At 33.1% G+C, this 27692-nt stretch overlaps 1 protein-coding gene across 2 annotated transcripts in view; it reads left to right on the top strand.

Annotated features, from left to right (window-relative positions):
• Positions 1-27692, top strand: part of BLTP1 (bridge-like lipid transfer protein family member 1) — a 174815-nt gene that overhangs the window by 17154 nt on the left and 129969 nt on the right. For both annotated transcript variants that reach the window (XM_072938032.1, XM_072938024.1), the window contains 11 exons: positions 692-808; positions 1880-1958; positions 3096-3160; positions 13153-13339; positions 15371-15452; positions 15811-16004; positions 18015-18094; positions 19936-20086; positions 24310-24466; positions 24836-24914; positions 27027-27118. In XM_072938032.1, the coding sequence (XP_072794133.1) occupies positions 692-808; positions 1880-1958; positions 3096-3160; positions 13153-13339; positions 15371-15452; positions 15811-16004; positions 18015-18094; positions 19936-20086; positions 24310-24466; positions 24836-24914; positions 27027-27118 (1283 nt within the window). The remainder of the gene's footprint in view (positions 1-691; positions 809-1879; positions 1959-3095; positions 3161-13152; positions 13340-15370; positions 15453-15810; positions 16005-18014; positions 18095-19935; positions 20087-24309; positions 24467-24835; positions 24915-27026; positions 27119-27692) is intronic.

Genomic DNA, 27692 nt, shown 5'->3' with positions numbered 1-27692 from the left:
AGAAAAGAAAAAGGCAAATGAACATAAATACAAAACAGAAACAGACTCATAGACATAGGATACAAACTTGTGGTTGCCAGAGGGGAGCAGGGTGGGAAGCGACAGACTGGGAGTTTGAAATTTGTAGATACTGACAGGTATATATAGAATAGATAAACAAGTTTATGCTGTATAGCACAGGGAAATATATACAAAATCTTGTGGTACCTCACGATGAAAAAGAATGTGACAATGAATATATGTATGTGCATGTATGACTGAAAAATTGTGCTCTACACTGGAAATTGATACAACATTGTAAACTGACTCAATAAAATAAAAAAAAAAGAAATAAGAGCATTCTCTTCCCAGAACATTTTTGTGTATGTTTAATAACTAAAGCACTACAAAGTAGTGAAAAAGGAAGTAGAAAAAAAGGTAAGCAGGTATACTTGAAACATTCTTTTAATTGATCTGATTGGAATCTATGCTCTTCTGGCTAATGACTAGAGAGAATGAAGAAAGTTGGGTAAAGTAAAATCAACCTCTGGTTTTAAAAGTTCAGGTATTAAATTGTAAGAGAACATATTGCCATATGGAAGTAAATGCTGTCGTTTCTGAATGTGATAAATGATCTTTTCATTAAGATATTAAAGTGATTGAAAGGAAACATATAGTGAGATCTTTTTTTGCATTTTTTTTCTCCCAACAGCTACCATTTTGTCCTGTGGATGGATTATTTATCTCACATACTATAATTCTCGGAACGTTGGTCTTATTTTAACACTGGTTCTTAATAGGTTATACAAGCATGGCTATATCCATATTGGTAAGTTTGAGTACCTTTTTTTTTCTCTGTAATCTTGAGATGTATATTGTAAATTTATATTTTATAAACAGATAGTAGGGCTAGAAATTTACCTTTGTTTTATGAAGGTTAAACTAACGAATTTTTTTTTTCTTATATAGCACTCTAACTAGACATGAACTACTACTTGGTTCTTATCCTCGTTCTTATTTCTTAAAGCGTTTCCAAAGTTACTTTTTGACTTTTTTGCTTCTAAAAGATACTCATTAAAATCATTTAAAATATCTAGACACATATAAAATACAGAAATAGAAATTTCTCATCATTCCACTATCCAAAGAAAATTTCTAATGCTTGATGAAGTTTTGCTTTGTTGTTGTTTTTTTTTAAGTAACTGATATCTAAAATATCTGTAACTGTAAGTGGAATCATCTTGTGTGTTTCATTTTCCTGCTTTATTAGTTTACTGTCTGACTACTTACAAGTGGGTTGTTTGCAGATAGATGGCAGGGTGTTTTAGGAAGCTTTTTGCTTCGGAAAGCCCTAAGCGCTTGGCTGGAGAAAAGGAGTGAGGAGTCACCTAATAGAACCTTTCTAACCTTTCTTAGAGTTGAGTACTTCTGAGTAGACATAAATAAAACTTCTCTCAAACATAAGTAGTCTTAGATTAATTTGAGGCAATTGAAAAATGATGAATTAGTCGCTGCATTGGGTTTATTTAATGGATTATGTCTAATTAAGGGAATTACCCATATGAAGCAGCTATTTAAACTGATGTCCTCATGTAGTTACTCAGCAGCTTAGTCCATAGTGGTAATATGCATGGCACTTTGTTATATTTGAGGAAAAAATGGTAGAAAATTAGTAAGGCTGTAAGGATATCAGGAAGGGAGTAGGAAGAGAACATTTAATTACTGAATAAATTGAATGCGCAGATTATCTTAAGCTTTAAGGTCTCTGCTATCTTTCAAAATAATTACATTAATTGCTGTTTGGTTTTTTTCCCCCCTCAACAGGCTCCTTTTCTTTCTCTGTTCTGTCTTTCAAAACAATTACATTAATTACTGTTGGTTTTTTTTTTTCCCTCAACAGGCTCCTTTTCTTTCTCTGTTCTGTCTGGAAAAGTCATGGTTCGTGAAATATATTACATTACAGAAGACATGTCTATTAGGTAAAATAAATAAATAAATAAGTAAAATTAAAAAGAATCCATCCTAAGTAAACTTGAAATATGTATTACCTTTTCATATTAAAAATTGTTACTTTTTCAAATAAAATTATAGATTAAAAATCATTTTTTTCAGTGAGTAATACCTGGTGAGTTGATTTTTTTAAAAAAATGTTTCTATCAGTGGATTAATTTAGCTAAGTAAGGTTCAGACTGGCAAATAATTTATTGACTAGTAGGTTATAGAATTGAATAACCTCATTTTATCCCTAGTTAAAAAATTGAGCCGTAAGATTACTTTACCATTTTTATTGTAGAATTCATTGTAGTCATTTGTTATATAAAACAAGGACAGGGATGTTGATAGCTCTCATCCAGTAACATTTTATTATAGGTGATAAGTTTTTAGAATTATTTAGCCTTTATTAGCAATTCTAATTTTACTTTAATAAGGAAACGCAGATATGAATATAATAAATAATTATAATTTATGTGTTTCATGTATTTTCTCTTCGGTAAGCCTTGAAAGAAAAGCTTACTGTATTTTTTTGATTTTCTTTAAATTTGTTACTTAGGTAGAACTTGAAAGTGTTGAATTAGTTGAGATGTGTTACGGGTTGGCAGCACTCACACCTCACTTAAAACAGTAGAGGCAACTCTTTGTGAGTCTAAAATTATTTCCAAATTAAAAGTAAAAAGTAAAAATTAAGAGGCTGTCATTCTATCCTTTTGGGATATGAGGTGGTACATCATTACAGAAAAGAAGGAAAATGTTTAAGTTTCCCCTTACTGTGCTAACATTTCACTTAAAATATTTAGCTTTTAGTTTATATAAATTCAACATTATTTTTAAAATATCATTTAAAGAAGAAAACATTTTCCTGATCGCACTTCATTTCCCTGTTTAATGTAATCTGGTATAGCAGTTTACCTAAATAGATGAATCTGATTTAGAGCTATGCAAATTTTCTTTTCCTTTCTTACCTGGATGATTATGAAACATCTAGGTATGCCAGTGTCCTGCTGAAAACTTTCTGCATCTCCTTATTATAAATTGCTTACCTTTTATAATAACTCTTTAAAAAGTGGGTTAAGTAAATTGTTACTTACGTTTTCATTTTTGTAATTTATCTTGATTAGAATTCAAGATGGATTTATAATTTTTCGATGGTGGAAAATGTATAACCCAAAGCAGAAGCAACATGGTGAGTTTTCACTTTTTTAAGAATCTGAAATCTTCAATTATATAATCAGAATTTTCATTTGTAGATATAGAAATGTTTCACGTTTTGTTAATAGATAAAAATATTTTTAAAAGCTTTGGAGTTTACAGGACTCTGATTTTAACCCCCCATGGCTGAAAATCCTTCAGCAGTTTTCCTCTGTCATGGTCACATTTAGTTACTTTAGCCTATTATTTACTTAGGGTTATTCTCACTGTGACCCTTATCAACTTTTTTAGACTTACCTCTTACTATGTCTATGGACCTAACCCCATACTGTGGTTAAAGTGGCCTTCCTAGCACTCTTTAATCATCCTACTAAGACACTTCTCTACTTTTAAGCTTCTGCACCTTTATTTGTACTTCTACCTGAGACTGCTACTAATTCTCATTTATTTACTATGGTAAGGGTGAGAAAAAAAGAGGAAATACAGACTCTAGACTCCCTTCTGATTCTGTTCTGTATCAACACAATTTTATCTCAGAATATTTTCCTCAAATCTTCGTTTCACAACTGTAGGTGCTCCTGTCTGTGCCCCAACCCCCTTGCTCTCCATTAACCATACCAGTGTCTTCAAGGAGAATAGATCTTGTCTTTACTTTCAGAGTAGTGATTCCTCAAATTTTTGATCTCAGGAACCTTTTACATTTTTCTAAATTATTGGCATTCCCAAAGAGCTTTTATTTATGCAAGTTATATCTATTTATATTTATTACATTCAAAATTAAGTCTGATAATTATAGAAATGTTTTTATTTCATTAAAAAACTATAGTAAATTCATTACATATTAAAATAAATAACAAACTATGTGAAAAATAACTTTTTGGAAGCAAAAAATTAGAACAGTGATGTTATTTTATATTTTGTAAATATTTTAAATGTCATCCCTTATGGAAAATAATTGAGTTCTCACCTCTGCTTTTATATTCAGTCTGTTGTACTATATACTTGATGTAGCCTTTAAAAGATTCCATTGTCCACTCATGGGAGAATGAGAAAAAGTCAGACATCTCAGTATAATAATACTATCAGAATAATTTTGACCTTGTGGTCCCCCAGAATGGGTCTCAGGATCCCCTGGAGATCTGTTTGATAAGTACTATTCTAGGAGATTTTAAGTGGGGCCTGGAGTATGGGGTGAAAATAGGATGAAACCCCTCCACCTTTTCTTAGCTATGAGGGCCTTCTGTGTTTCTGGCATTGAGATTCTGAAATGGTGGTTGGTTCTGTATAACTTTGGAACTTTCCAATTAAATGTTGGGCGTGTGTGTGTGTCTGTGTGTGTGTGTGTGTATGCGAGCTCACCTAGGAATCTTTCAAAACTTACCACAACTTTGAGCTGTCCTAAATTATTTTAGATTTCACTGTTGTTTCACTATTCTTTAGTCTTTTTTTTAAACTATCATTCCCTTGCTCCCACATATCTTTTGTCCCTCTTATATAATACATAATATTATCTACCTTGAAAAGGTTGGCATTAATGGGTTAGAATTTGGCATCTGTATAGTTAATGAAATCAATTACTAGAAAGAATAATGGCCAAATTTCAGTCTTGAAAAAGTTTTCTAAAAATTAGAATTATTTTTAGATAATTTTGAATAGAGACTGAGTTACTGCATATAATAAAAGTATTTTGTGGGACTTTGAAATAGGCCTTTTGCAGTCTCTCATCAGTGACTGAGAATAGCTGTGTGTTATTACCAGTCTTCAGTCTGTGATTTTTAGAATATCAGTTGTTAAACCAACCATTTTACTTCTTTCCTTACCAGTATACTGTAAGCATTCTCACAGGAAAAAAAAAAATGTTCTTTAGATAGTCAGTATATTAGTGCATTGGGAAGCATTTAAGTTTTGACTTATTATGAAAGCTGAATAAATTCAAAATTTTGAGTCACTTTCCTACACTATTAATCATGTTAAATATTATGGAGAGAATATTTTTTATTTTTTTATTTGGCTGTAAATCTGAAAGGTGGCATTTAAGTAAAGCTGTCTTACACTTTAGAAATGGCTAAAGCTCACTCCTTAGAGCCAAGTTCTTTTGAGTTCAGTCCCAGCTTTTAACACATTCACTTAACTTTGGGCAGGCCCAATATTTCTGCCTCTGATTTTGTTTAAAAATTCCATCTAGTTTGTCCCTTAAAGATAGATTACTTTAGGAGAATATTTTTCCTCAGCATGTCATGCTTTGTTAATCTTGCAATCTATTTGTTAGATGATTTACTGTTTTAACTTAATCTTTTATTTTTATTTTTTTACATGTTAACATAAATATTATTGTTAACAAGGTTACAGTGGAGCTGAAACAAAGTTCTCTTCATTTGTATAGCTTGTTCGAGATGATTTTGAAAAACCTATTTGTATATTTACATTAGAAATTTTGTTCTAAAATTTTTTTAGAGTTTTAAAATGGCATGTGAACTGATAAAACTTTAGTGAGGTGGGTTGAGGAGGCCCATTTGACCTGAAACCACCCCATCCCATGCTCTTTACCCCAGGATTCCAAGGAACACTATTAGGAAATGACCGATTTTTCTCAAAATCCATTATCAATTTAGAAACAACTAATATTCTCAAAACTCCTCATTTTGCAGATGGAAAATCAGAAACGCCTATGATTATAACTGGTAAATTCAGGACAAAAACCCAGGTCTGCTAACTTAATATATACTATATACTATGTACTGTATACTATACACTATATAATGTAAGGAGTTTAGTGCCACTTCTATTATAAAACAGACTTGTGGAATGTGGCCTAAGTAGGTTCTTGGAAATTCTTATCTATAAACATTTATGACAGCTCATGGGAGGAACAAAGACATTTGTAGTATCCAGAAGCAACTGCAATTTTTAAACTAGGCCTAATGGGATTGCCCACTTCGGAATTTTCTTAAAACATGGGGAATATGATCCTAAATTGTTTAAAATTTTTTTTGACAAAAATAATTACTTCATTTTATCGTGAATTGTCACATTCCTTAAAGTGGATTGCTGTTCCCCAAAATATATGGATGCAGTCAAGAGTAACTGACCTAAGTTCTTTAGGAAAGAGGTAACTTTTGATAATAATTTTTAGCTAATCTAACAGATGTTTATTTTGTATTCATTTTACTGATCATTGTGTTAAGCTGGAGGAAGGGATAGAGAAACATAAAGAGGAATGGGTGTTATCTGAATCCATCCGAGAGAACCACATACAATTATAATTAAAGGAGAAAGGGAGCAGTGTATGTGTGTGTTGAGGAAAAATTCTGAGAACCAACCTCAAAATTGCCAACTTTGGTATGGACCACTTGGTGTGGTCCCAGCAGGTTTGTGGTTTGATGATGTTTAAAGTTCTGCCCATTTGTCAGGAGGCAGAATAGTAGATGGAGGGCTGCTGGGAAAGTTCCATCCTTTAAGCAGCGTGCATGATGATGACGGTGAGTAGGATTATGTCAGGCAGAGATGGAGTGGAGGGGAGGGTAGCTCAGATGGAATAACTGGTTTGACCGATGGCACTGAGGTTGGAAAACAGGGGTGTGTTTAGGAATTAACAACTCCATTTGGTGGTAGATAGAACGTAAAGGAATACTAGGGGATAATTTGGAAGCTGTGTTCTGGAGGATATTGAACACTGGCAGCCACTGCCATGAAAAGTTTTGGCGCACAAGAGTGACATGAACTTAGCTCATTTCAAAGGATACAGCAAAATGTAATCTCACTCCTTCAGATGCATAACCCCAGATGAGCATAAATAGCTCGAATATTGGCCCTTTCTTGGCTGGCTCTCCCCTGTTATTTCTTTCTGTCTTGAATTCTTTCTGTCACTCTTACTGTTAACATAAACCTGTCTCTGTGTTCTCTCTGTAACTGTTCACGATGTAGAACAGAAATATTATAATAATTTTTGGATATTTTGTGTTATTCTTAATAGTCATGAATATTTAAATTATTTTGTCTAGGTTATTCTTTCTCATTTTTGTATGCCAGACCTTTGACAGTTAACCAAGCAGGAATTAGAGATGTTTGACATGTTTCCCAGTGGAGAATTTAGAAAACTGGGAGCATGTGCCTGAATAGATACATGGCCCCTAGCCTTCCAGGCAATAGGTTAAGGGGCTGTCTGTGGGTAAGGCCAAGATTTTCATTAGGAAGTTTTAGAGCTGCTCTGATAACTATTGTGCTATAGAGCTTGGTTGGGATAATTTAAGCCAGGAGCAGATTTAAAGTTGTCATTTGTCCAGTTTAACCCTTAAAAAAAGAGAGAACAGAACACATCTAATTCATTTACCATAGAATTTGTTGTAAAATATTCCCTAGGTTATGAGTTAATGATCTGTTACAGATGCTTGTTGGCCAATTAATGAGGATATCAGTCAAAATTTTTTATTTTGTTTTTAGGATAGTTGAATTTGAGAGATTCTTTTGGAAAATAAATAGCAGGACTAGTTGCCTCTTAACATATGGTGGTATATCATAGTGTTCAAATGCATACTAGTCTGCCTGACTAGGCACGCATCCTTCTTATCCAGAGGAATTCTTACATTGTTAAGAAGTGAAAGGATGATGGTAATATATGTTCCGTTAATATGTTGCTTAGAAGTTTCAGCCTAAGATAATCTAGTACTTTCAAATCCCGTTTGTTAAATACATAAAGGAAATAAAAATCCCTAAACAGGTTTTAAAAGGTCAGTAGACTGTTTTGTCTTTGTACTAAGTATTGATTCTAAAAATTGCAAAGCCTTGGCAGCACTTTTGCACTTTAGATTTTTTACTGCAAATAGCATGTGTTCCAATTAGATAATTAAATAAGTGCCTTTCTCCTAATTTCCCTTAGGAAAACAATTAGTTGTTTGCTCAGGAGACTTAAGCTGTTCTACAGCATTCATTTATTTTTCCCCCATAAATTAATTGCTCATTATATCAAGAGCCTTTTATGTCTGTACTTATATCTTTTGGGTATGTTATTGACAGATGAATTTGGGAAGCCCATTATATGAATGTGAGATGACAAGGAGTATGAGAAAAAGATTTCTGCCTTCAAGGGTAGAACAATATTAATGTAGAGAGGAGATTTAAAAGAGTCAATTGATTATACCTTTCTTAAATTATATATAAATTAAAGTTTTCACTTTGACTCCCAGTGTCATCTGAATGAATGAAACCTAAAAGCTGCTTTTAAAATTTTCAGGAGAGATAAATGTCAGTGAGAAATCTAGTGTTACCAGAATTTAACAATTAAATACTGCATTTAAGGTACTGAATATTGACCAATTTTTTAAAATAAAATACAAAGAAATAACTGGAGCCTTTTGATACATTTCTATTTTCAGGGATTAATAACATTTTTGCTTTTAAAATAGTCATTACATTTATTAATATAATTAATAAGTAGTTTTATTTTGTGATTAAGAACCAGTGTTTAGAGACCTGAATTCTAGTCTACTTCTTAGTTATATAATCTTGGACTCTGACTGCTAGGGTTGTTGTGAGGATTAAGTGAGATTATATGAGTAGAGTGCCTAGAACGGACAGAGCAACCATTCAGTAGAGATGAGCTGCTTTTATTATTATGATGAACATTATATCACATTACGAAGTGAAAGATTATTTAAAAAGAAGAGAGTTCAGTGTAAATCAAAAGTGAATACATAATTTTTATGACTAGAAAGAACTTGACCTGGAAAGACAAGGGAATTGGTATCTATGGTGTACAAGCATCCTACAGGTAGGTAGAGGTGTTCTCATTTTATAGATGAGAAAAGTGAGGCTCAGAGCCGTTAAGGTATTTGCTTTAGGTCACAATATTAGTGAATGATATTGCAGGAATCCAGTCTGGTATCCTTTCTACTGTTCATTTACTGCCTTTCTATGGTTCCTGGAGAGTCTAATGTAGGAGTCCCAATTTTTTTTTTTAAAGAAGCTGTGTGTGTGTGTGTGTGTGTGTGTGTGTGTGTGTGTGTGTGTGTATGTTCGCGCGTGTGCTTATAGATGGGAGACAAATGCCTGTGGAACCTATCTGTCTTTTGGGAAAGTGCTCGTCTGTCTGCTAAGGGAGGTGTTCATTTATGAGGACGCACCCTTCTGATCTGGGAAGGTGTCCCTGTCTATGTGTGGGGTACCTCTGCATGTGGGCTCTGTCTGTACATGCTTATGTCTGTGAGGGGAATCCTGTGAGTGTGCTAGTACCTATGCACGTGCATCTGCATATATATGGCTCTGTGAGAGGATGTGCATGTGTGTGCTTGTCTTTGTGAATGGTTCTGTGCTTGGGTGCATGAGGATAGCTGTATGTGCTTGCCTTTCTCTGCAAGGGCGTGCCCCCTCTGTAAATGTGTGCCCACCTCTGTGTGTGTGCTTCTCCCTGTGTTTCTGTCTCTATGGGTGTGCTCTTGGGCCACCTGTCTCTCTGCATCTGTGTGTATGTGGGATGGAGGTTGAGGGATGGGGAGGGTATTACTGTACAGACTACTCCTGAGGATGACAGAAAGCTGGGGTTACTAACAGAAAAGATCCTGGCAAAGACTCTGAAGAGAGTACAGGCTATGTAAGCTTGGAGATCAACCAGGCTTAGAGATCTGATTTACTGCTTAATCATGTAGCTTGCTAGCTGGAACATTAGTAATGCAAGTAAAACAAATAGGAACAACAGAACAAATTTAAAAAGTGGGATGTGAACTCAGCTAAATCTTTCTCTTTTAAAATAGAAAACCAAAAGCTGCTTTTAAATGCTTATAGATTCTCTATTCAGTATTTTTCTAAAGTGATTGTTGGAAGGAAAAAAGTGGTCTAGGTGTTTTGTTCAGTCTTACTTAAAATTAAAAAATCCATTTATTATTTCTGTTTGACGATTTAACATATTTATTGAGCACCTTCTATGTACCAGGCACTATTGCAGGCACTGGGGATAGGATAATGAACACAACAGGAAAAATTCTTCTCAAATGGCGTTTACGTTCTAGTGGAGGGAGGTGATAATAATAAATAAAGCAGAAAAAAAATTTGGGAAAATGGGTAGGGATTGTTGAGGGGGTCTTGCAGTGTTTTAGTATTAAGTATTTAGTGTTTATCATTTTTTTCAAAATACTTCCAGAGATGAATACCTTTATCCTTGTACCTTGTTGCTTTTAGGAAGTTAATGTAGCCATATTATTATCATATCAGTCATACTGAAAGAAGAGAATCAGTTATGCATGTCCAGCAAGTTGGAGGTCAAATTGAGAGTAGTCCTGTTTCCATTTTTATACAGACATCATTTGTGTATTTATCACTGCTGATCCAATTAGGGGCTAGTCTGGACTCTTATTTTTTTCCCCATTCCTGCTTCTGTAGCTCATTTACCAGCCTTTATAGCCTCTATAATGCATTCCTAATGATAAAGGAATTTGTATTCAGGGATCTTGGTAAACTGTGCCGAAAGTAAATTTGAAAACAAATGACTTGAATGAGTTTGAGGTAAATTTTGATTGAGTTGTTTATGACCTTGAAGAATTATATAATATATTCCTACTTGTATAAGTCAAAGTGGGAAAAAAAAAATAATCTACTTTGCTTTTGTTATGCTTTCACATGCTGGATTTTCAAAAAGTCTAAGATCTATTTGTTTGTAGATATTTTTATTTTACTTAGAGGTACGCTTTGTAGTAAGATGCTCTGTTATTCTTTCACACAGATGAGCCCTTCTGTGTATTAAGAATTGTTCTAGGCACCAGGGATACAACAGTGAATAAGACAAGTTTCTTCTTTTACAGAGCTTGCTTCATTCACACTGGGAAGGATTCAGATAATTAGCAAGTAAATATATATAGCATCGAGGAATGAGTGAGGAAAATATGGCATTGAGGAAAATAAAAGTAGGGTCAGTGGACTAGGGAGTGCTGGTTTGCAGGCAGGGTGCTGTGTTACATAGGGAAGTCAAGAAAAGCTTCATTGATAGGGGACAGTTCAACAGAAACATGAAACAAATAAGGAAATAGGTTATTGTGAATACCTGGGGGAAGAACATTTCCTGGTTGTTCTTTTCCTGTTTCATTACCAAAATGGAGGCCAGTTTACTTGGAGTGAGGACCAAAAGGAGAGAAGAGTGAGGATCTTGTAGGATTTTATAGGTCACTGAAAGGACCTTGGTTTCAATCTGGGTGAGAGGAAGCCGTCAGGCAACTAGGAAAAAGGAGAGTGACCTGATTTTAGTCAGGGGTTTTGAAAGATCTGGCCAATGTGTAAAGCACAGGCAAAAGGGGAGTAAGGGAGGCTGTTGTGTTCAAACAGGTGCAAGTCAATGTGGACTTGGGCCCGAGTGGTGAGAACTGGCTGGATTCTGGATATGTGTTGAAAGAAAAGCTGACAGGATTTGCTCATCCTATCTGGGACATGAAAGAAAGAGAGCGGTCACATTTTTGACCTAAACAATTGAAAAGATTGACTTGCTGTTGATAAGATAGAGAATATTGTGGAGTAGGTTTGGGTGGGAAAATCAGGTGTTTGGTTGTATGTGTCAAGGGTAAGATACCTGTGAGACATCAAATTGGAGATATTTGAGTAAGCTGATGGATTTTTGACCCTGACATTTTGGGGAGAGGTCATGGATGATACTGAGGAAAGGCTTAAGCCTAATGATGATAGAGATTGACTTACTTACTTAAAAATGGATAATGATATTTATCACTATTAAGTCTTAGAATACTTCATATGTATTTAAAAAACCCAGTGTTTCTTATTTTTATTTTAATTTTAAGAATTTGACTTACAGCAAGAAAAAGGGGCAGACACTTTATGTAATAGCTTAGAGGACTGTCTTAGTTTTTAGTCATTTGATAAATCTAAAAAAATAGGAGAGAACATAGGTTAAGCTATTTTAAAAATATCAGAAAAGTTACAGGCCCTAAACATTAGTTTTTTGAAAGATTGGATTTAGTTTTTTGAAGGATTGAATTTATCTTTTTTTTCTTCAATTGTTGCAGGAAGTGAAGAGGGAAAAAAACCTAGATTGGGGTAGAATTAAAAGTATTACTGTGTAAGAAATGAATGTTCTGATTCAGTTACGGTGTTTGACATTTCAAATGTTTTTTGCTAATGAGAAAAAATTGATTTTGGTGAAATTTGATACCTTACTAAAAATATACACCTCATATTTAAACCACAGCCTAAGGTACTGAAAAGAAAGTTAATAGTAATTCTCTTTACCCATTTAAAAAAATTAAACTGTTCTGACTGGTCATATCTAATTTTAATTGCCTTTCAATTGAATTTGTTCAACAGAAATAAAAACAGATACAGGTTGAAGAAAAGTCTTAAAAAATCCTACATATACATAACAAAAGAAAGCACTGACTCTGGTACTGTTCTTCTGACTCTTTCTGGCTGACATGTGGTGCACTGTCATAGATTATTTCCTCAGTAGAAACAAGTGCCCCATCTGTCACTTTATAGATGGGTTTACTACTTACTGTTGTTATATTATATTTAATGTAATTGTATCTTTTATTTGAGATTATTGTTTGAAGTCTACAGTTCATAAAATCTTTGTTTTGACATTGTGTAGTTTTAAAAAATAAATTAGTATATGAAAAATTTCTATGATGCAAAAGTTCAAATCTGTGTGATGTTTAATGCATCATACTTGAACATTTTACTATTTATATTTTAGCATAAACTATGGCTATAATGCGGTAAAGTTTTACTCTGTTAAAGGCACTTTGCTGTTCTTAGCATAAAATCTTTAAATTTTGGTGTTATACAACCAGAATCTAGAAATTAAGGTTGTCTTTAGAATGCTAAATTGAAATACTATATTAACATCAGCTTTTTTCTTTCTTTTGCTAGTGTTTTATTATTTTAAAATTTTGATTCTTCTTTATCACAGAATTCTATTTAAAATAAATCATTTGAGTTACATCTGCTGTGGAAAAAGATTTGCTTAAAACTTTGACTAAAGTTTTTAAAAAGTTGACGGAAAACGTTTTTTTTCCCCTGTAATAACGTTTTTAGATCCAAAGGCAGAGACCAGATTATACATCACAGTCAATGATTTTGAATTTCATGTCTATAACCGTTCGGATCTTTATGGACGTCTTCAAGAATTGTTTGGTTTGGAGCCAACAATAATTCCACCTAAGAAAGAAGATGATAAAACACGAGAAAATGGAAGAACAAGAACCCAGTCCAAAATTGAAAGGTTGATTGTCACACTTGACTTTATTATTAATCTCCAATGTTCAGACATTTGCTTTTTTTAAAGTATCATTGACACTATTCACCTAGACACAGACTAGTCTTTCTTTGTAGATTAGCCAACACTTTATTCTTACAAATAATTATATAATTCTCTAAAAAATTCAAATAATACAGAATTTTGTAATGTAAAAAACCAGTCCTCATCTACTGCTGCTCACCAGTTCTACTTCCCTCCCATGTTGTTAACTACTGCTGTCAGTTTTTTTTTTATCCTTTTGAGTGCACATATATACATCTATACACACATATATATATACATTTTCAATTAAATATTTAATGGATAGTATGTCCCAGGCACTGGGATGCTATGACAACTGTTCTGTCTTGGAATTTATGGCCTAGTATGGGAGTTAGAGCAGTTACTAGGCAATTTTAGAGCAAGAAGTATAACATAGGGTCAAGAATAGAATTCTGTAGGCATATATAGAAGGATCAGGGAGGGCTGAAACCTTAGGGGTAAATGAATTAAGCAAAGTAGATGAAGAGTCTTCTACAGAGAAGAAACTTCATATGCAATAGGGAAGTTGTTTCCTGAGGCTGGAGTGAATTACTTGAGGTGAGGATAAATTAGACTAAAATGGTTAGCAGAGTCCGGGTGTTAGAAATTTGGCTTTACCCCAGGCAGCAATGTTGTGTTGTGATTGGAGGGAGGTAAGACTGCAGGCAGAGAGACCAGCTAGAAGGATGTTGTAACAATTCAGAGAAGAGGTAATTGTCAACTGGATTGTGACCAGAGGGCAGGGAGAGATGTGGCTGGATTCCAGATACAGTTAAGGCAAATGAATACTCAAGAGAGTGATAGATTAGATATGGAGAACGAGTAAGAACGATGAGTCAACAATGAATCCAAAGTTCTAATTTAAGTCATGCTTAGTCAGAGAACCTTAGAGAAAGAGGAGATTAGGGGAGATAGTGAGCTTGGCTTTAACTTTAGTTTTATGCACTGAGGGCTACCCTAAAACTTAAGTGGCCTGAAAATGGCTTTAGAAGTGTGACTTAGGAGTTAATCAGGTTATTCAAGGGATGGGCCCTGAGTTTTCATATGAAATCTTCAGTGAATTGCTGTGAATTTTTTGTTTCTTGAATTTTGTGTACTTTGTATATGGCCAGTTTCTTTTTTCTTACTCTTGATATATCATTTTCACTTTTTTTTAACATTTTTTATTGATTTATAATCATTTTACAATGTTGTGTCAAATTCCAGTGTTCAGCACAATTTTTCAGTCATTCATGGACATATACACACTCATTGTCACATTTTTTTCTCTGTGATTTATCATAACATTTTGTGTATATTTCCCTGTGCTATACAGTGTAATCTTGTTTATCTATTCTACAATTTTGAAATCCCAGTCTATCCCTTCCCACCCTCTACCCCCCTGGTAACCACAAGTCTGTATTCTCTGTCCATGAGTCTATTTCTGTTCTGTATTTATGCTTTGTTTTTGTTTGTTTGTTTGTTTTTGTTTTTGTTTTTTAGTGTTTTCACTTTTTGAGAGGAAATTATTTTGGCACGAAGTGGTGAGGTTAGGGAAGGAGAAGGGTCAGCTTCACTGTCAGAAGTGTTTAAAACACTTAAAACATCAGTGACTTGTACTTTGGTCATTTTTGTTTTAATCATAATTTTGGCTGTCTTGTGAAATGTTGTAGTGTAATGGGCATAATGGTAGATGTAATGACAGCATATCCTAATTTATACTTCTGTCTGTAAGCTTGTCATTCTAAAAATACTGTTTTGTTGTTAAAGCTTGCCTGTGTAAAAATTGATACATGAAGAGTACATTCTAAGAGTACTAAATGTTAGGGATATTAGTGTTCTATTAGATGGTCATCGTTTTGCTTACTGAGCAGTCATTAGATGTATTTGGAAAGGTACAGCTGGTATTAATAATGTGTATTGTGAGGAGTCAGCTCTATTCTCAGGTATTCAAGTTTTTTTTCCTGTATGTCAATTTTTGTCATTTCTTCTCAGAGTTAAAGTAAAAACAGAATCTCAAGACCCCACATCTTCATGGAGATCACTTATTCCAGTCATAAAGGTCAATGTGAGCACAGTAAGTAAATTTTACTACAATTAATGTTTGATGGGTTAATAACAGAATCTAATTTTCACTTAAGAAGATAATTTTGTAGAGTTTTTTTGGTTCCATTTTTCATAAAGTAAAAGAATTATTTCAATACCAGTACCATTTTAGCACAAATATATTAGACCTTAAAGGCTATTTTTTTATTTACAAGGGCTTAAATTTCTTTAAATACTGGTCTAAATTGGTCAGCAGAGTAATTTAAATAGTATAGAGTGCTAAAGTGGAATCATTTAGTAGTTACTTGAAAATGCTTGTTATTAGATCAACTAAGGAAAAACAGTATGGCCTGAATAGTATGGCATAATATCTCTTATCTGTTTTTTAGGGACGTTTGGCTTTCGGAAATCATTACCAGCCTCAGACTCTATGCATCAATTTTGATGATGCTTTCTTAACTTACACTACAAAACCACCTTCCAGTCATCTTGACCAGTTCATGCATATTGTGAAAGGAAAGCTTGAAAATGTTCGAGTCATGCTGGTTCCTAGTCCGAGATATGTTGGTCTTCAAAATGATGAGTAAGAAAGTCATAAAAATAACAAATAACTTCTTTATATCTAGTGTAGCTATCATTTAGAATCCTTAGCATCCTTTTAATTTTTTTGCTGTAAGTTGGGCAATAGGTATATTTCCCTATTAAATCAATTGGTAATATTCCTGTTTTATAAGATAAATGGATGTGTTATCCATTGGTAAACTTCTATTTTAATATTTTACTATAAGCTTATAAGTAATTTTTCTATCTTTTTCTCCTCACTGTATTTGGGAAACTTATTTTGGGCAGTTAAGCCGTGATATTTGTATGTTAGAAAATACACATTACAGGTAGGTTTTTATTTTCAGAAGGGATGGATAAATAGTAAATTCAACAAATACATAGTGGAATACCATTTGAGTTAACGATAAGTTAAAAATTGGATAAGAATTACTCTTGGAAAACTGATGAAGTTAGAACAGTTTTGGAACTTGTTTGACATTTGAGTCCCAGTCAGTTTTCCATGTGGCTTTCCTGACTTGCTTTCCTTCAGTGAAGTAGCTGCTTACATTTAGGAGACACAGAGTAATAAGGATCCACATTAGCGTCACCCTCACTGTGATGGGATGCTTTCATTCCAGTGAACTGGGACCCTCAGGTAATAGCAGACGTATGACTCCCATCTGGCCCCAGGCCACGTGCTCATGAGTGAGATGAGCGCTTTTGTAGTCTTTGTTATTCTCAATCTCTATTCTTTTTTGTGAAGAAGACTCTATAGGAGACTCTATGATTGAATTTGTGTAATTTAAGTATTCATATGATGAATTTCCACTATGTCTCAGCTTTTATTTTTTGTGTGTAGGCAATATAAAATTTGAGGTTATGAGACGCACGATTGTTCCTTTCTGGTTCCAGCTTTCTGGCTATCTTGCTATTAGAATTTCTAGGGATTGGCAAGGATGATAGAGTCATTTTCCCTACTTGACTACCAGAGAGGCTGTGGGTCTACCTGGTTTCACTCTTCAGGATCACTGAGTTTGCTGAGCATCTTCTGGAATGTGGGCTACGCACAGAGTTCTGTATTTATGGGTACAAGTTGTAATCCTGAATAAATAAATCTGTATTTCTGTGAAAATTACTAGAGAGTAAAATGCAAAAGTAATCTGCTATTAATTTGTATAAAAAGATTTTAAATTATATGTTTCCCTCTTCAAAAGTAAGCATGGAGATTAACTGATGTAATTATACACTAACCTTTGTGGTTTAATACATATTTAGAAGATGATGGCTAAATCTGTGTATGTTATATTATCTAATGATTGAGAGGTTAATTTTTTATGCGGATGAAAGATGTTGTGATGTATGACAAAGAGAAATTTGTTAAAGCAAGTAAAGATTAACAGTTTGTGGGAAATTAATTGACAGTATGGAAACATTCATTCCAGAATTTGAGTTCAAGATGTTTGCTTTAAATTTAGTTCAATTTATTTCAAGTTGATCAACTAAATATTCTTAGAAATAGATAATATAAAATTGTTAAAAATGACCTAACATTTTTTCTTATTTAATGTTTCTGAAAGATTGTACTTTATTTTACAGACATATAAAATGATATTTCTTATTATTTTGTATTGTTATTTATATAAAATGGTTGAGTTTTGTCTAATTTTAAATATTCTGTTGCAAATGCAGAATATGATTATTCTGTTCCAGCAAACATTGTTCTTCCATCATACTTAATTAAACTTTGATTTAAATTGATTTTTCTCATTCAGAACTTAAAATGAAACATGAAAAACAGATTTTTTTTTCCTTCTTGAACCAATTTACTGATCAAAAATTTTTAGTACCATTTTATTATATAGTCTAATATAGAAAGCAGTTATGGAACAACTTATTGTATATGTGAAAGATGTTTTCCCTTTTCAAGATGCTGCACCTGATTGCTTTTCAGTTTTTTTGTTTGTTTTTGCTTATTACCGTTTAATTAGAATAGTGAACATTTTATATTTGGAGATGTACTTAGTTTGTGTTTCCCCCCTTCTTTGTATAGACCGCCAAGATTAATGGGAGAAGGTTTTGTGGTGATGCAGTCAAATGATGTTGACATCTACTATTACATGGATGAGCCAGGTATTATTTTTTGAAAATAAGTTTCATAGCTGCAATTCTGTTTCTTCTATGAAATGCTAATATCTAATAATATTTTAAGTCTCCCTACTTAGGATGTAAGTAAACATTGATAATGGCAAATGTAGATGTAAGAATGCCTACCTAAAAAATATGTCATTTGTCAACAGTTGAATATTATGTATCAGATCAAAAGAGAACAGTATAGTAATCTTTCCTTCAAATTCCATTTTCACAAATATACCTCAAAAATTGTGAATGCAAGTGACCATGAGAGAAAACTTTTAGAGAATATGGTAGTAGTTAAGGAGTTCATGCTGGCTTAGGAAAAAAATCACAGTAAGTTAGATTTGAGGCTTAAATATTAAGGGTTGAAGTCCAGCTAGTTTCAGTATTTCACAGGCGGCCTCAATTTTATAAAAGCAGCTAAATACTGAATTTTTAGCCCTTTTTTTCTAATTCTCAATTTTTTTTATACATTTCAGGAGGTTTATGAGGTTAAAATATTTTCAAAATTAGGATGTTATTTGCTTTTTTTTAAACCATGTTGTACTAATGATGCAAAAGATACATGGTGGGTAAAACCACTGGTGCTTTAACACGAGTCGAGGCAGTGGTTCCAAACTGTATTAGTCATCACTGCCACACACTCACAATAAAAGTAACAAATGCCAGTATCATTTTACAGTGTTTTTGATCAAGCAGTAAAAATTATTTTCATCAAATCTTGACCCTTGAGTGAACTTTTTAATGTTCAGTGTGATAAAATGATAAGTACATATACTACACTTCTGCTGCATAACAAAGTACACTTTTATTTTGTGAAAAAGCACTTGTGTGATTGGTTCCAAGCTGAACTATTTGCTCCTTTCATGGAACACCAGTTTTGCTTGAAAGAGCAACTAGGGACAAACTATGTTTCTGAGTTTTCATGTGAAAATTAGAATTTTTAAATTTGGGTCTGCCACTATGCATTTGATGACTTTTCTGATGAGACCACTAGTGATAGTAACAATATGATTTTTTAAATGTTTAATGAAATTTGTCTATTTGGAAAAAATATGCATGTCTCAGTGAACCAATATTTTCCAGATGACCAATGTATGATGTTGGTAAAAGATTTATTCAAAATGCAAGTGAGATCAGTAAATTTTCACCTATCAGGGTATGAAAATTTGAGTGATATGATTTTAGATTCCATACTGCAGATAATCTTTAAGAAATTATCATTTGTTGAATTTTGGTGTGGTGTCAAAGAATATCCAAAATTATCTGGAAAAGCTATTAAAATATTCCTCCTTTTTCTGCCTGCCTATTTGTATGAGGCTAGGATTGAAGGATTTTCTTCAAATCCTTGAACAACAGATCAAATGTAGAAAGTTATGAGAATTTACCTGTTTTCTACTAACCTGGGCATTAAAGAAATTTGCCAATATAAAAACAGTGCCAGTACTTCTCACTAAATTACTTTGTTTTAAAAAATATGGTTATTTTGATTTAAAAATATTTTCATTAAAAATGAATTAAAATTCATTTATTTTCATTAAAATACAGTTATTTTCCACATATTTTTATTACATTTTATTAAACGTTTCATTATGTCAACATGTAATGAGTTTACTTTAAAAATAAAATTTAAAAATATTGCTCAGTTCAGATTTTGAATACAGTATATTTTTGATAGGATATAGTGCAAAAAAAAATCCAACTTTGGGATCCTGAATAATTTTTTAGAGTGTAAAGGGTTCCTGAGATCAAAAAGTTTTCTAGAACTGCTGATCTAATGAAACGTTTTAATGGTTATTTTAATTAACTACCTTCATATTGTATATTCTGCATTATAGGACTTGTTCCAGAAGAAACAGAAGAAAATGTTGAAGGAGAAGTGAGCAGTGAGGATTGCAAATTACAAGATTTACCTCCATGCTGGGGACTAGATATAGTTTGTGGTAAAGGAACAGATTTCAACTATGGGCCATGGGCTGATAGGCAGAGGTACTTGATTAAATTATATTTCTATTAAGTCTTTCAAATGTATTGGGATAATACTATAATTTTTATTAAAAACTACCATAGTATTTTAGAAGCTATTTTATTATGCAGGGTGAGATGTCACTAAACAGTTTAATCCAAATAATAACTCGTTTGTAGAGAAATTGGCAAAAGCAAGTTTGCTCTAAAGAAGCTAATTCATTAGAAAAATGGTGGATGAGCCGCATATTTATTGGTTCCTTTGTTTTTACTTTCGTATTTAATCAAGAAATATGCCAGAGATAGAAGACATATATAGTTCAGTTTTAGGAAAAAAGAAACAAAAGAGTTTTATTAAGTGCTATAATACAAATAAGTAAAAAGTCTGGATGAAGAATTTAGAAAAATACTGTATTAGTTTACTAAGGCTCCCATAACAAAGTGCCACAGACTGTGTGGCTTAACAGAAATTTCTCATAGTTCTGGAGGTTAGAATTCCAGAATCAAGGTGTTGGCGGGATAGGTTACTTCCGAGATCTGAGGGAAGGATGTGTCAAGCCTTCCTCCTTGGCTTGTGGATGGTCATCTTCTTCCTGTGCCTTCACATGGTCTTCCCTCTTATGTGTCCTGTAGGTCTCTGTGTCCAAATTTCCTCTTCTTAGCAGAACACCAGACATACTGTATTAGGGCCCACTCTGCTGACCTCATTTTAACTTAACTACCTCTCTAAAAACCCTGTCTCTGACTATGGGCAAATCTGAGGTCCTGGGGATTAGGATTTCAACATAGAAATTGTAGAGGGACACAGTTTAGCCCGTAATGGGTTCATAACTCATATTGAAGATTAGAGGAGAGAAGAATTGGGGAGTGCTATTTGGTATAGGTAACATGTGAGTTAAATTCTGAAAGACAAGTAAAAATTATCCAGGAATGAAAGGGAAGGATAAATAATCAGGGCAAGGGAAGAGCTCTGCAAATGTGTGATGTGAGTGGAGAATTGTCTTAATAGGTTCTGCAGGTTAAGAGATTCGTAGGTAGTTAAGAAATAGATAGATTTTATACTGGAGGTAATGGAGAATGTCTGAAAGATAAAAAAGCATTTTTTATTTCTTAGTTTCTGTTAGTTTTGGAATAATTTAAAAGTTGTTAATGTATTATGAACAACTATCTACTTATTGAAGAATTTTAAACAAAGAAGGGGACATTTACCATTAATTATGAGGGAACATTTAAATTTGTATGTAAACAGACATTGTTTAAAGATAGTTTAGTTGTTCATAAACTAACTTGAATGGAGAAATACAGGCCAGATCAGTCACTGAAGCAGATATTACTGGGCCATTGATAGACTAATAAGAGAGCTGATACTGACTTCTTGATATACTGTCTCTTTTCATACTTGTTTTAAAAAGTACTTTCTACCTAAGATTGTTGGAAGAGTTATGTGCTTTGTCAAGTACTGCATTCTGTTAATCTTGGTATCTCTAGTATATAGGAATACCTGCTCCATTAAGTAGTTATTTACATATTTGACAGTTGTGTGGTAAATGAAAAGTAAATGTGTTATTTGAAAACTTGCAATATGCTGATACTTCATTAAATTCTAGGTCAGGTTATTAAACTTGAAAGTAAACAGAGCTTAAAATTTCAGATTAGAAGACAAATACTTTTCAAATTACTGGACTTAAATTTTCCTTTTATGATGAAGTTTTTCCTTTTATGATAAAATTTTTCCTACACTAAGCCGTGCTATGTTTCCTATGAAATAGTTGAAAATGAGGGTTTTTATATTCCATTAAATGACATTTACATTTGTTATACTTGAAAGGAAAAAATTAAAGCAGTGTTTTAACACAGACATAAAATATTTTTTATTTCTAGCACTTGAATAAAGTGTGATTCTTCTTAAACTATATTCAATTTTTTTTCATTTAAAAAAGTATTAGGCTATATTTACATGAAAATCCAAGCTAAAATTCTTTCAATATATAATCATATTCACTTCTAAGGTGATATTTTTGTAATATAGAAAAAAGATACTGAAGATAACATGAAGGAAAAATTTGCTTTACCAACTCCCTGCAGTAGATCCTGCCACTGCTAGGAGAGAACAGCAATACATTTCTTAACCTGGACTTTAAAAAATCATTGAAAGAAAAGAAAAGAAGGAAGGAAGGGGGGAATTTATAACATGGAATTAGTTTCCTTATGTGGATAATAATAGTATTTATCTCTTCCCTTACATACACAAATGGTCATTTCCTGTTTTGTAGCCATTTCCTTTTTTCTTCCCCATATTGAATTTCTACACAAATATGAATTGTAATCAGAAATGAATAATTAGATTAGTTTTCTTAGTATCAACCTATTAATGTAAGAAATAAAGGAAGAAATCACAACTATTTTGCTATTGGATAGTTCACTTGGCATTTTGAAAAGTTTTTGATCATGTAGCATGACCTTTTAGCTTGTAGATTTTGATGTCAGTTCTGTTACCTTTACATGATTTTCTGAATCTTTAAGATATTCAATTTTTCCTTCATGATCTTATCTTTTCTTTTCTTTTCTTTTTTTTTAATAGACTTTATTCTTTTAGAGGAGCAGTTTCAGGTTCACAACAGAATTGAGCAGAAAATATGAAGAGTTCGCACATAGCCCTCCCCACCCACACATATAATACTCCCCTACCCTCAACATCCCTCATCAGTGTGGCATATTTGGTACAGTCGATGAACCAACATGGGCACATTATTATCAACCAAAGTCCACAGTTTACATTAGAGTTCACTCTTGATGTTGTACATTCTATGTGTTTTGACAAATGCGTAATGACATGTAGCCACCAATATAGTATCATACAGAATAATTTCTTTGCCCTAAAAATCCCTTGTGCTCCATCTATTCATGATATGCTTTTTAAGAGTTTTCATGATGGAGTTAAAATGCAAACTTCATAGATTTGTACTTAATCATTAATGATTATTTTAATAATGCAAACATTCCTGACATTGTCTAACTTTTCATTGCTTTAACTTAAGTGCTTTCATTTATATTTTCACACTTGATCTTCATAACGCAGTGAGAGGTACAAGGACAGGTGTGGTGAACTCCTTATACCTGTGGGAAAATGGAGATGCATAGGGGTTCAGTGAGCTGGGCAAGACAGTGAAGCTTTAGTATCTAGAGCCAGCCCTTCAAATCCACTGCTCATTTCATTGCATCCTACTACCCATTTACTAGTCCATGATCATCTAATGATCAGATGGATTCTTTGTCTTTAGTAGTTTCAGTTTTATATATTTGTGTGTCTTAGCCAAAACATTTGCAGACTTAATTTTCTTTTCATGTACGTTAATTTAATCATGGCAAGTTAAAGTCTGTCATGGATCAGTTTGCAAATTTTGTTGTGTTCATCTAGTTTTTCCCAGTCAGTTTATTCCATGCAGCATTTCCTGTTACTGGTGACTCCTTCCTCAGTTCTTCCTGTTTAAAAGTCACAAACTGGCACCTTTTTTGATTGTATGAGTAACATTATTCTAATTTTTACTTATATAGAAGACTCTGAATTAAAAATTTGTTGCTTTTTTTAATCTTTGTCAAATGATAAGGGGAGGCAAATACATTAGATTCTTACCCACCAAATACTTGTTTACTTGTTTAGAAATCTATTGCTCTTTGGACTCTTACTATTATAATATTGGCTAAAAATTATTATGAAAATCATAGAAATAATTGCCATTTTTTTCCATGTGCCACATACTGCCATGTCTTTTTCATGCATGTAGTCATTTAATCCTTGGATCTATTCTGTGAAACCAGTTATTGTAATCCTATTTTACAGATGAGGAAGCAGACATGTGTTCTCAAAAAGGTTAAGTAACTTGCCTAGAGTGGAATGATGGTTCTGATTAAACCATCTTCCTTCAGGTCTTTCTTTGCCATTTGAACAGGATGATGTACTTGTAGAAAGTCTTTAATTTCTCAGATATCTCATTTGATAATTGTATATTTATTAAGTGCTTAAAGCCCATTGATCTCTGGAAGTATAAAACATTGGAAAAAACAGTCTTTTATTTTACTGAAAGTATAGTAAGTTTTATTTTGTGACTGATTTTTTTCCTATTTAATTTCTAATTGTTAAATGAGATAGCGATGATAATATAAAATTATAATACTGATTTTGGTACTTTATTACAGGTAATTTTACTTGAATAACATATCACTTTTCTTTCTTCCTCTTTATATAGAGATTGTTTATGGAAGTTCTTCTTCCCACCTGATTATCAAGTTCTCAAAGTTTCTGAAATTGCACAACCTGGGAGACCAAGACAGATCCTTGCTTTTGAACTACGAATGAATATTATTGCAGATGCTACAATTGACTTGCTGTTTACCAAAAATAGGGTAGTTATTGAAATAATATAGTAGAAATAGTATTTAAAATTTAAACATTGTTTTCCAGACAGGTGACTAGTCCTGTACTTAGATTCATTTCTATGCGCTTTCCCTCTCCACTCCCCCCAATAATTATATGTGTGTTACTTTCATTAGGTGCCAAATAATAGAAAAAAGTTAGTTAATAATAATAATAGACTTTCATACTGTAATCTGACTTATTTTCTCCTTTATATCTGGCTAAATTGTTTTAGTATATTTTTGGTATAAATTTGAATTTTTGCTCTTAGGAACTTTTAATGCCTATTTAATATTATTGATGATTAAATTTTGTCTGTGATAAAATGTTTTATATTATTTAATTTTTCCTTTTGGTAGGAAACAAATGCTGTGCATGTAAATGTAGGAGCCGGGTCATATTTAGAAATTAATATTCCAATGACAGTTGAAGAAAACGGTAAGCTACAATGAGTATTTCTCTGTTTTAAATGATTAGTAGTGCAATAATTAATATATGAATAGTGTCAATCCATTTGGAAAAAAAGTAATGGGGTTTTCTTTCTCAGTTTTCTATTATATTTTGATGTGCCTGTAATTAGTAAATACTATATAATTATTCATGCACCTACAGAGGAAGGAAGAATGTTTCACTCAAGCTAGGTCTTATTATTCTATGCTTTCATTATACCTTATACTTCTCCTTTGTAAGACTGCACATAATTTGCTTAGCATATGTTTTTCGTGTTAGTCTGTTGCTCTGTCAGAGCAGGTACCGTGTCTTTCTTTTCACTGGTGCATAGACGTGGTGCTGAACCTAGTACCTGGCTCGTGGTCCATGGACAGTAATCGATTGATTGACTTATAGGCTTTGTTTTAATTTATATCATTAGTAGATTTTTGTCAGAGAGTAACTGGTACTTTGACTAGCACAACTTTAAAAAAGCAGAACATTTCCTATTTAAAATATTAAATAATGCTTTGATAGCTGTAGTTTCATCTGACCTAATATAGTCTAAATTCATTATACTTTCAGAATTTGGGCTCTCGTACAGGTTCATCAGTAACGTAATTAAATACTTTTTGTTAAATTTATCAAAATGTTGTATAACCTTCCTCATTTCTCCTTATTCTTCCCATTCCTTTACTACGTTTGTAATTGAGAGCAATAAGAATGAAATTCTGCTTCATTTATTCACTTTCTTGAGAGTACAGAGAATAGCAACATATTCTAAAATCACTAACCAGCAATGTTACTATTGCTGAGTATAATTATAGAGTAATGTTTATGTAATTCTTAGCTCTCTCTTCTTGTTTTCTGTCACTCATTTTATTGCTGCTGTAGCAGAAAGCAGGCAGAGGGATTGACTAGATTCATGGGCTTGCATATAAAGATAGCAGTTGAGTTTGCCTGCTTAGATAATTAATTGAAAAAGTGACTGAGAATGGCATACAGTTTCTTTTCCCTATAACTTTAGGGCTATTTCAGTGAAGCACTAAACTTTATCTTAGCTACTTTTAAAAGAATAACCATAGTAAGTCTTGAAGCAGAGGCTTGAGATTCTCTAGGATTTGGAGTAGTCACTTGGAAAGAAGCATCTTTTAGGACAGCCTTAATTACTGATGTATAGGATCTGTACTTCTATAGGGGAAAAGGCAGTTGGGGATTGCACGAAATTGAGAGTGGTTTGGTCAAGGAAGTGCTTCTACCATTTTTAAACTGATGATCCACCTAGGAACTAATATTTGTACAGTTTTCTTTGTACAATTGTTGGTGCACTGGGGTAAAGGGGCCGTCTGAAGAGTAAGGGATCAACCTCTTGAGCATATATCTATGATGAATTCATGAGAAGTACTGCAGCACACTGGTTGTGGAACTGAATGAGTGACGTTTCTAGGAAAGCCCAGACAGGTTCTTAGTAAAGGTTAGGTGACTTTTAAGATGACTGTCTTCAAAGGGGGAAAATAGACTTAGGTCTTAGACGGTAACAAAATATAACTCAAATACATTTAAAACTTTTCAGAGATTCAGGTGGTTAGGAGAAAATTGCCCAGAGCAGGATACATATTGAATTAGCCATATAATAATGACCATAGCGTTCCTGTTCACAGGAGGGCAGTCCATCAAGAAAAGAAGTGAAATCTCTGAATCCTTCTGCTTTTATTCAGAATGGGGCTGTGTTATTTGGTAACTGTCATTATGTAAGGAATAGCTGTTGTTTAGAAACTGTCATTACATAAAGAGGAGTTGAAAATGATGGAAATATGCACTGTTGGGTCAGTGAAGGGAAAGACATGGGAGCTGTCTTAAGTAGTTGCACACTATCATTTAGAAAATAGACTTGTAGTTTTGCTCTGGAGAGTAAAATCAGATAACTGTTACACGAAGATGGAACTTTTTTCCATCAGAGCTGTGTGAAGTGAAAAAGTTTACATTATTCAGGTGAATTTGATAGTGACTGATCACCATTTTTCAGGAATTCCTTCTTTGGGTGGAAGTTGTCTAGTCCAAAATTTTTAATTCTATCTATATTTTTTAGCTTCTTAATTTTTATGTTTTCACTTATTTTAGGTTACACCCCTGCAATTAAAGGACAGCTCTTACATGTTGACGCCACTACCAGCATGCAGTACCGGACTCTTTTAGAAGCAGAAATGTTAGCAGTAAGTCTAGAGTATATGATGATATACATACATACATAAAATACAAATTTGGTTTTAATTGTTTAATATAAAGTTTTAATGACCAGAAAGTTAATGGTCTGTCTTCTCTCTGAAGAACCACCAGGTGCTCTTGGCCCTATTTTGGGGAAGAGGAGTAGATTCCCAGTGCTGTGGACTCCCTTTGGCATCTCTCTGTTGCTCTTCTTTTGGGGGAAATGAATAATAAGACAATGATACATGGGTTTTTTGCCTTTTAAATTGTGGAAAGTTACTAGAATATTGTTTTTAAACTTCATTGTATGACTAGACTAACTCTCTCCTAAGCTATAAATAAGGTAGTTTTTTATGAAATGTTTTCTGGCCCCATCAGAGTCTTACTTGGAGCTTAATAATTCATTGTGTTTTTACTTGGTGAATATGGTAAAAAGAAAAAACTCTTATTGAGACCCAGAATTGCTCCATATTAGACACGGAATAAATATGGAAATGTTCATGATTAAAAATTGCAGATTGGGGGCTCATTAATGAGACATATTATTTTTTATTAGGGACAACAAAAATAACAACAATAATA

Source organism: Vicugna pacos, chromosome 2, assembly GCF_048564905.1.
Source record: "Vicugna pacos chromosome 2, VicPac4, whole genome shotgun sequence".
NCBI lineage: Eukaryota > Metazoa > Chordata > Mammalia > Artiodactyla > Camelidae > Vicugna > Vicugna pacos.
The sequence above is the reverse complement of the archived record's forward strand: the minus strand, read 5'-3'. Positions and strand labels throughout refer to the sequence as shown.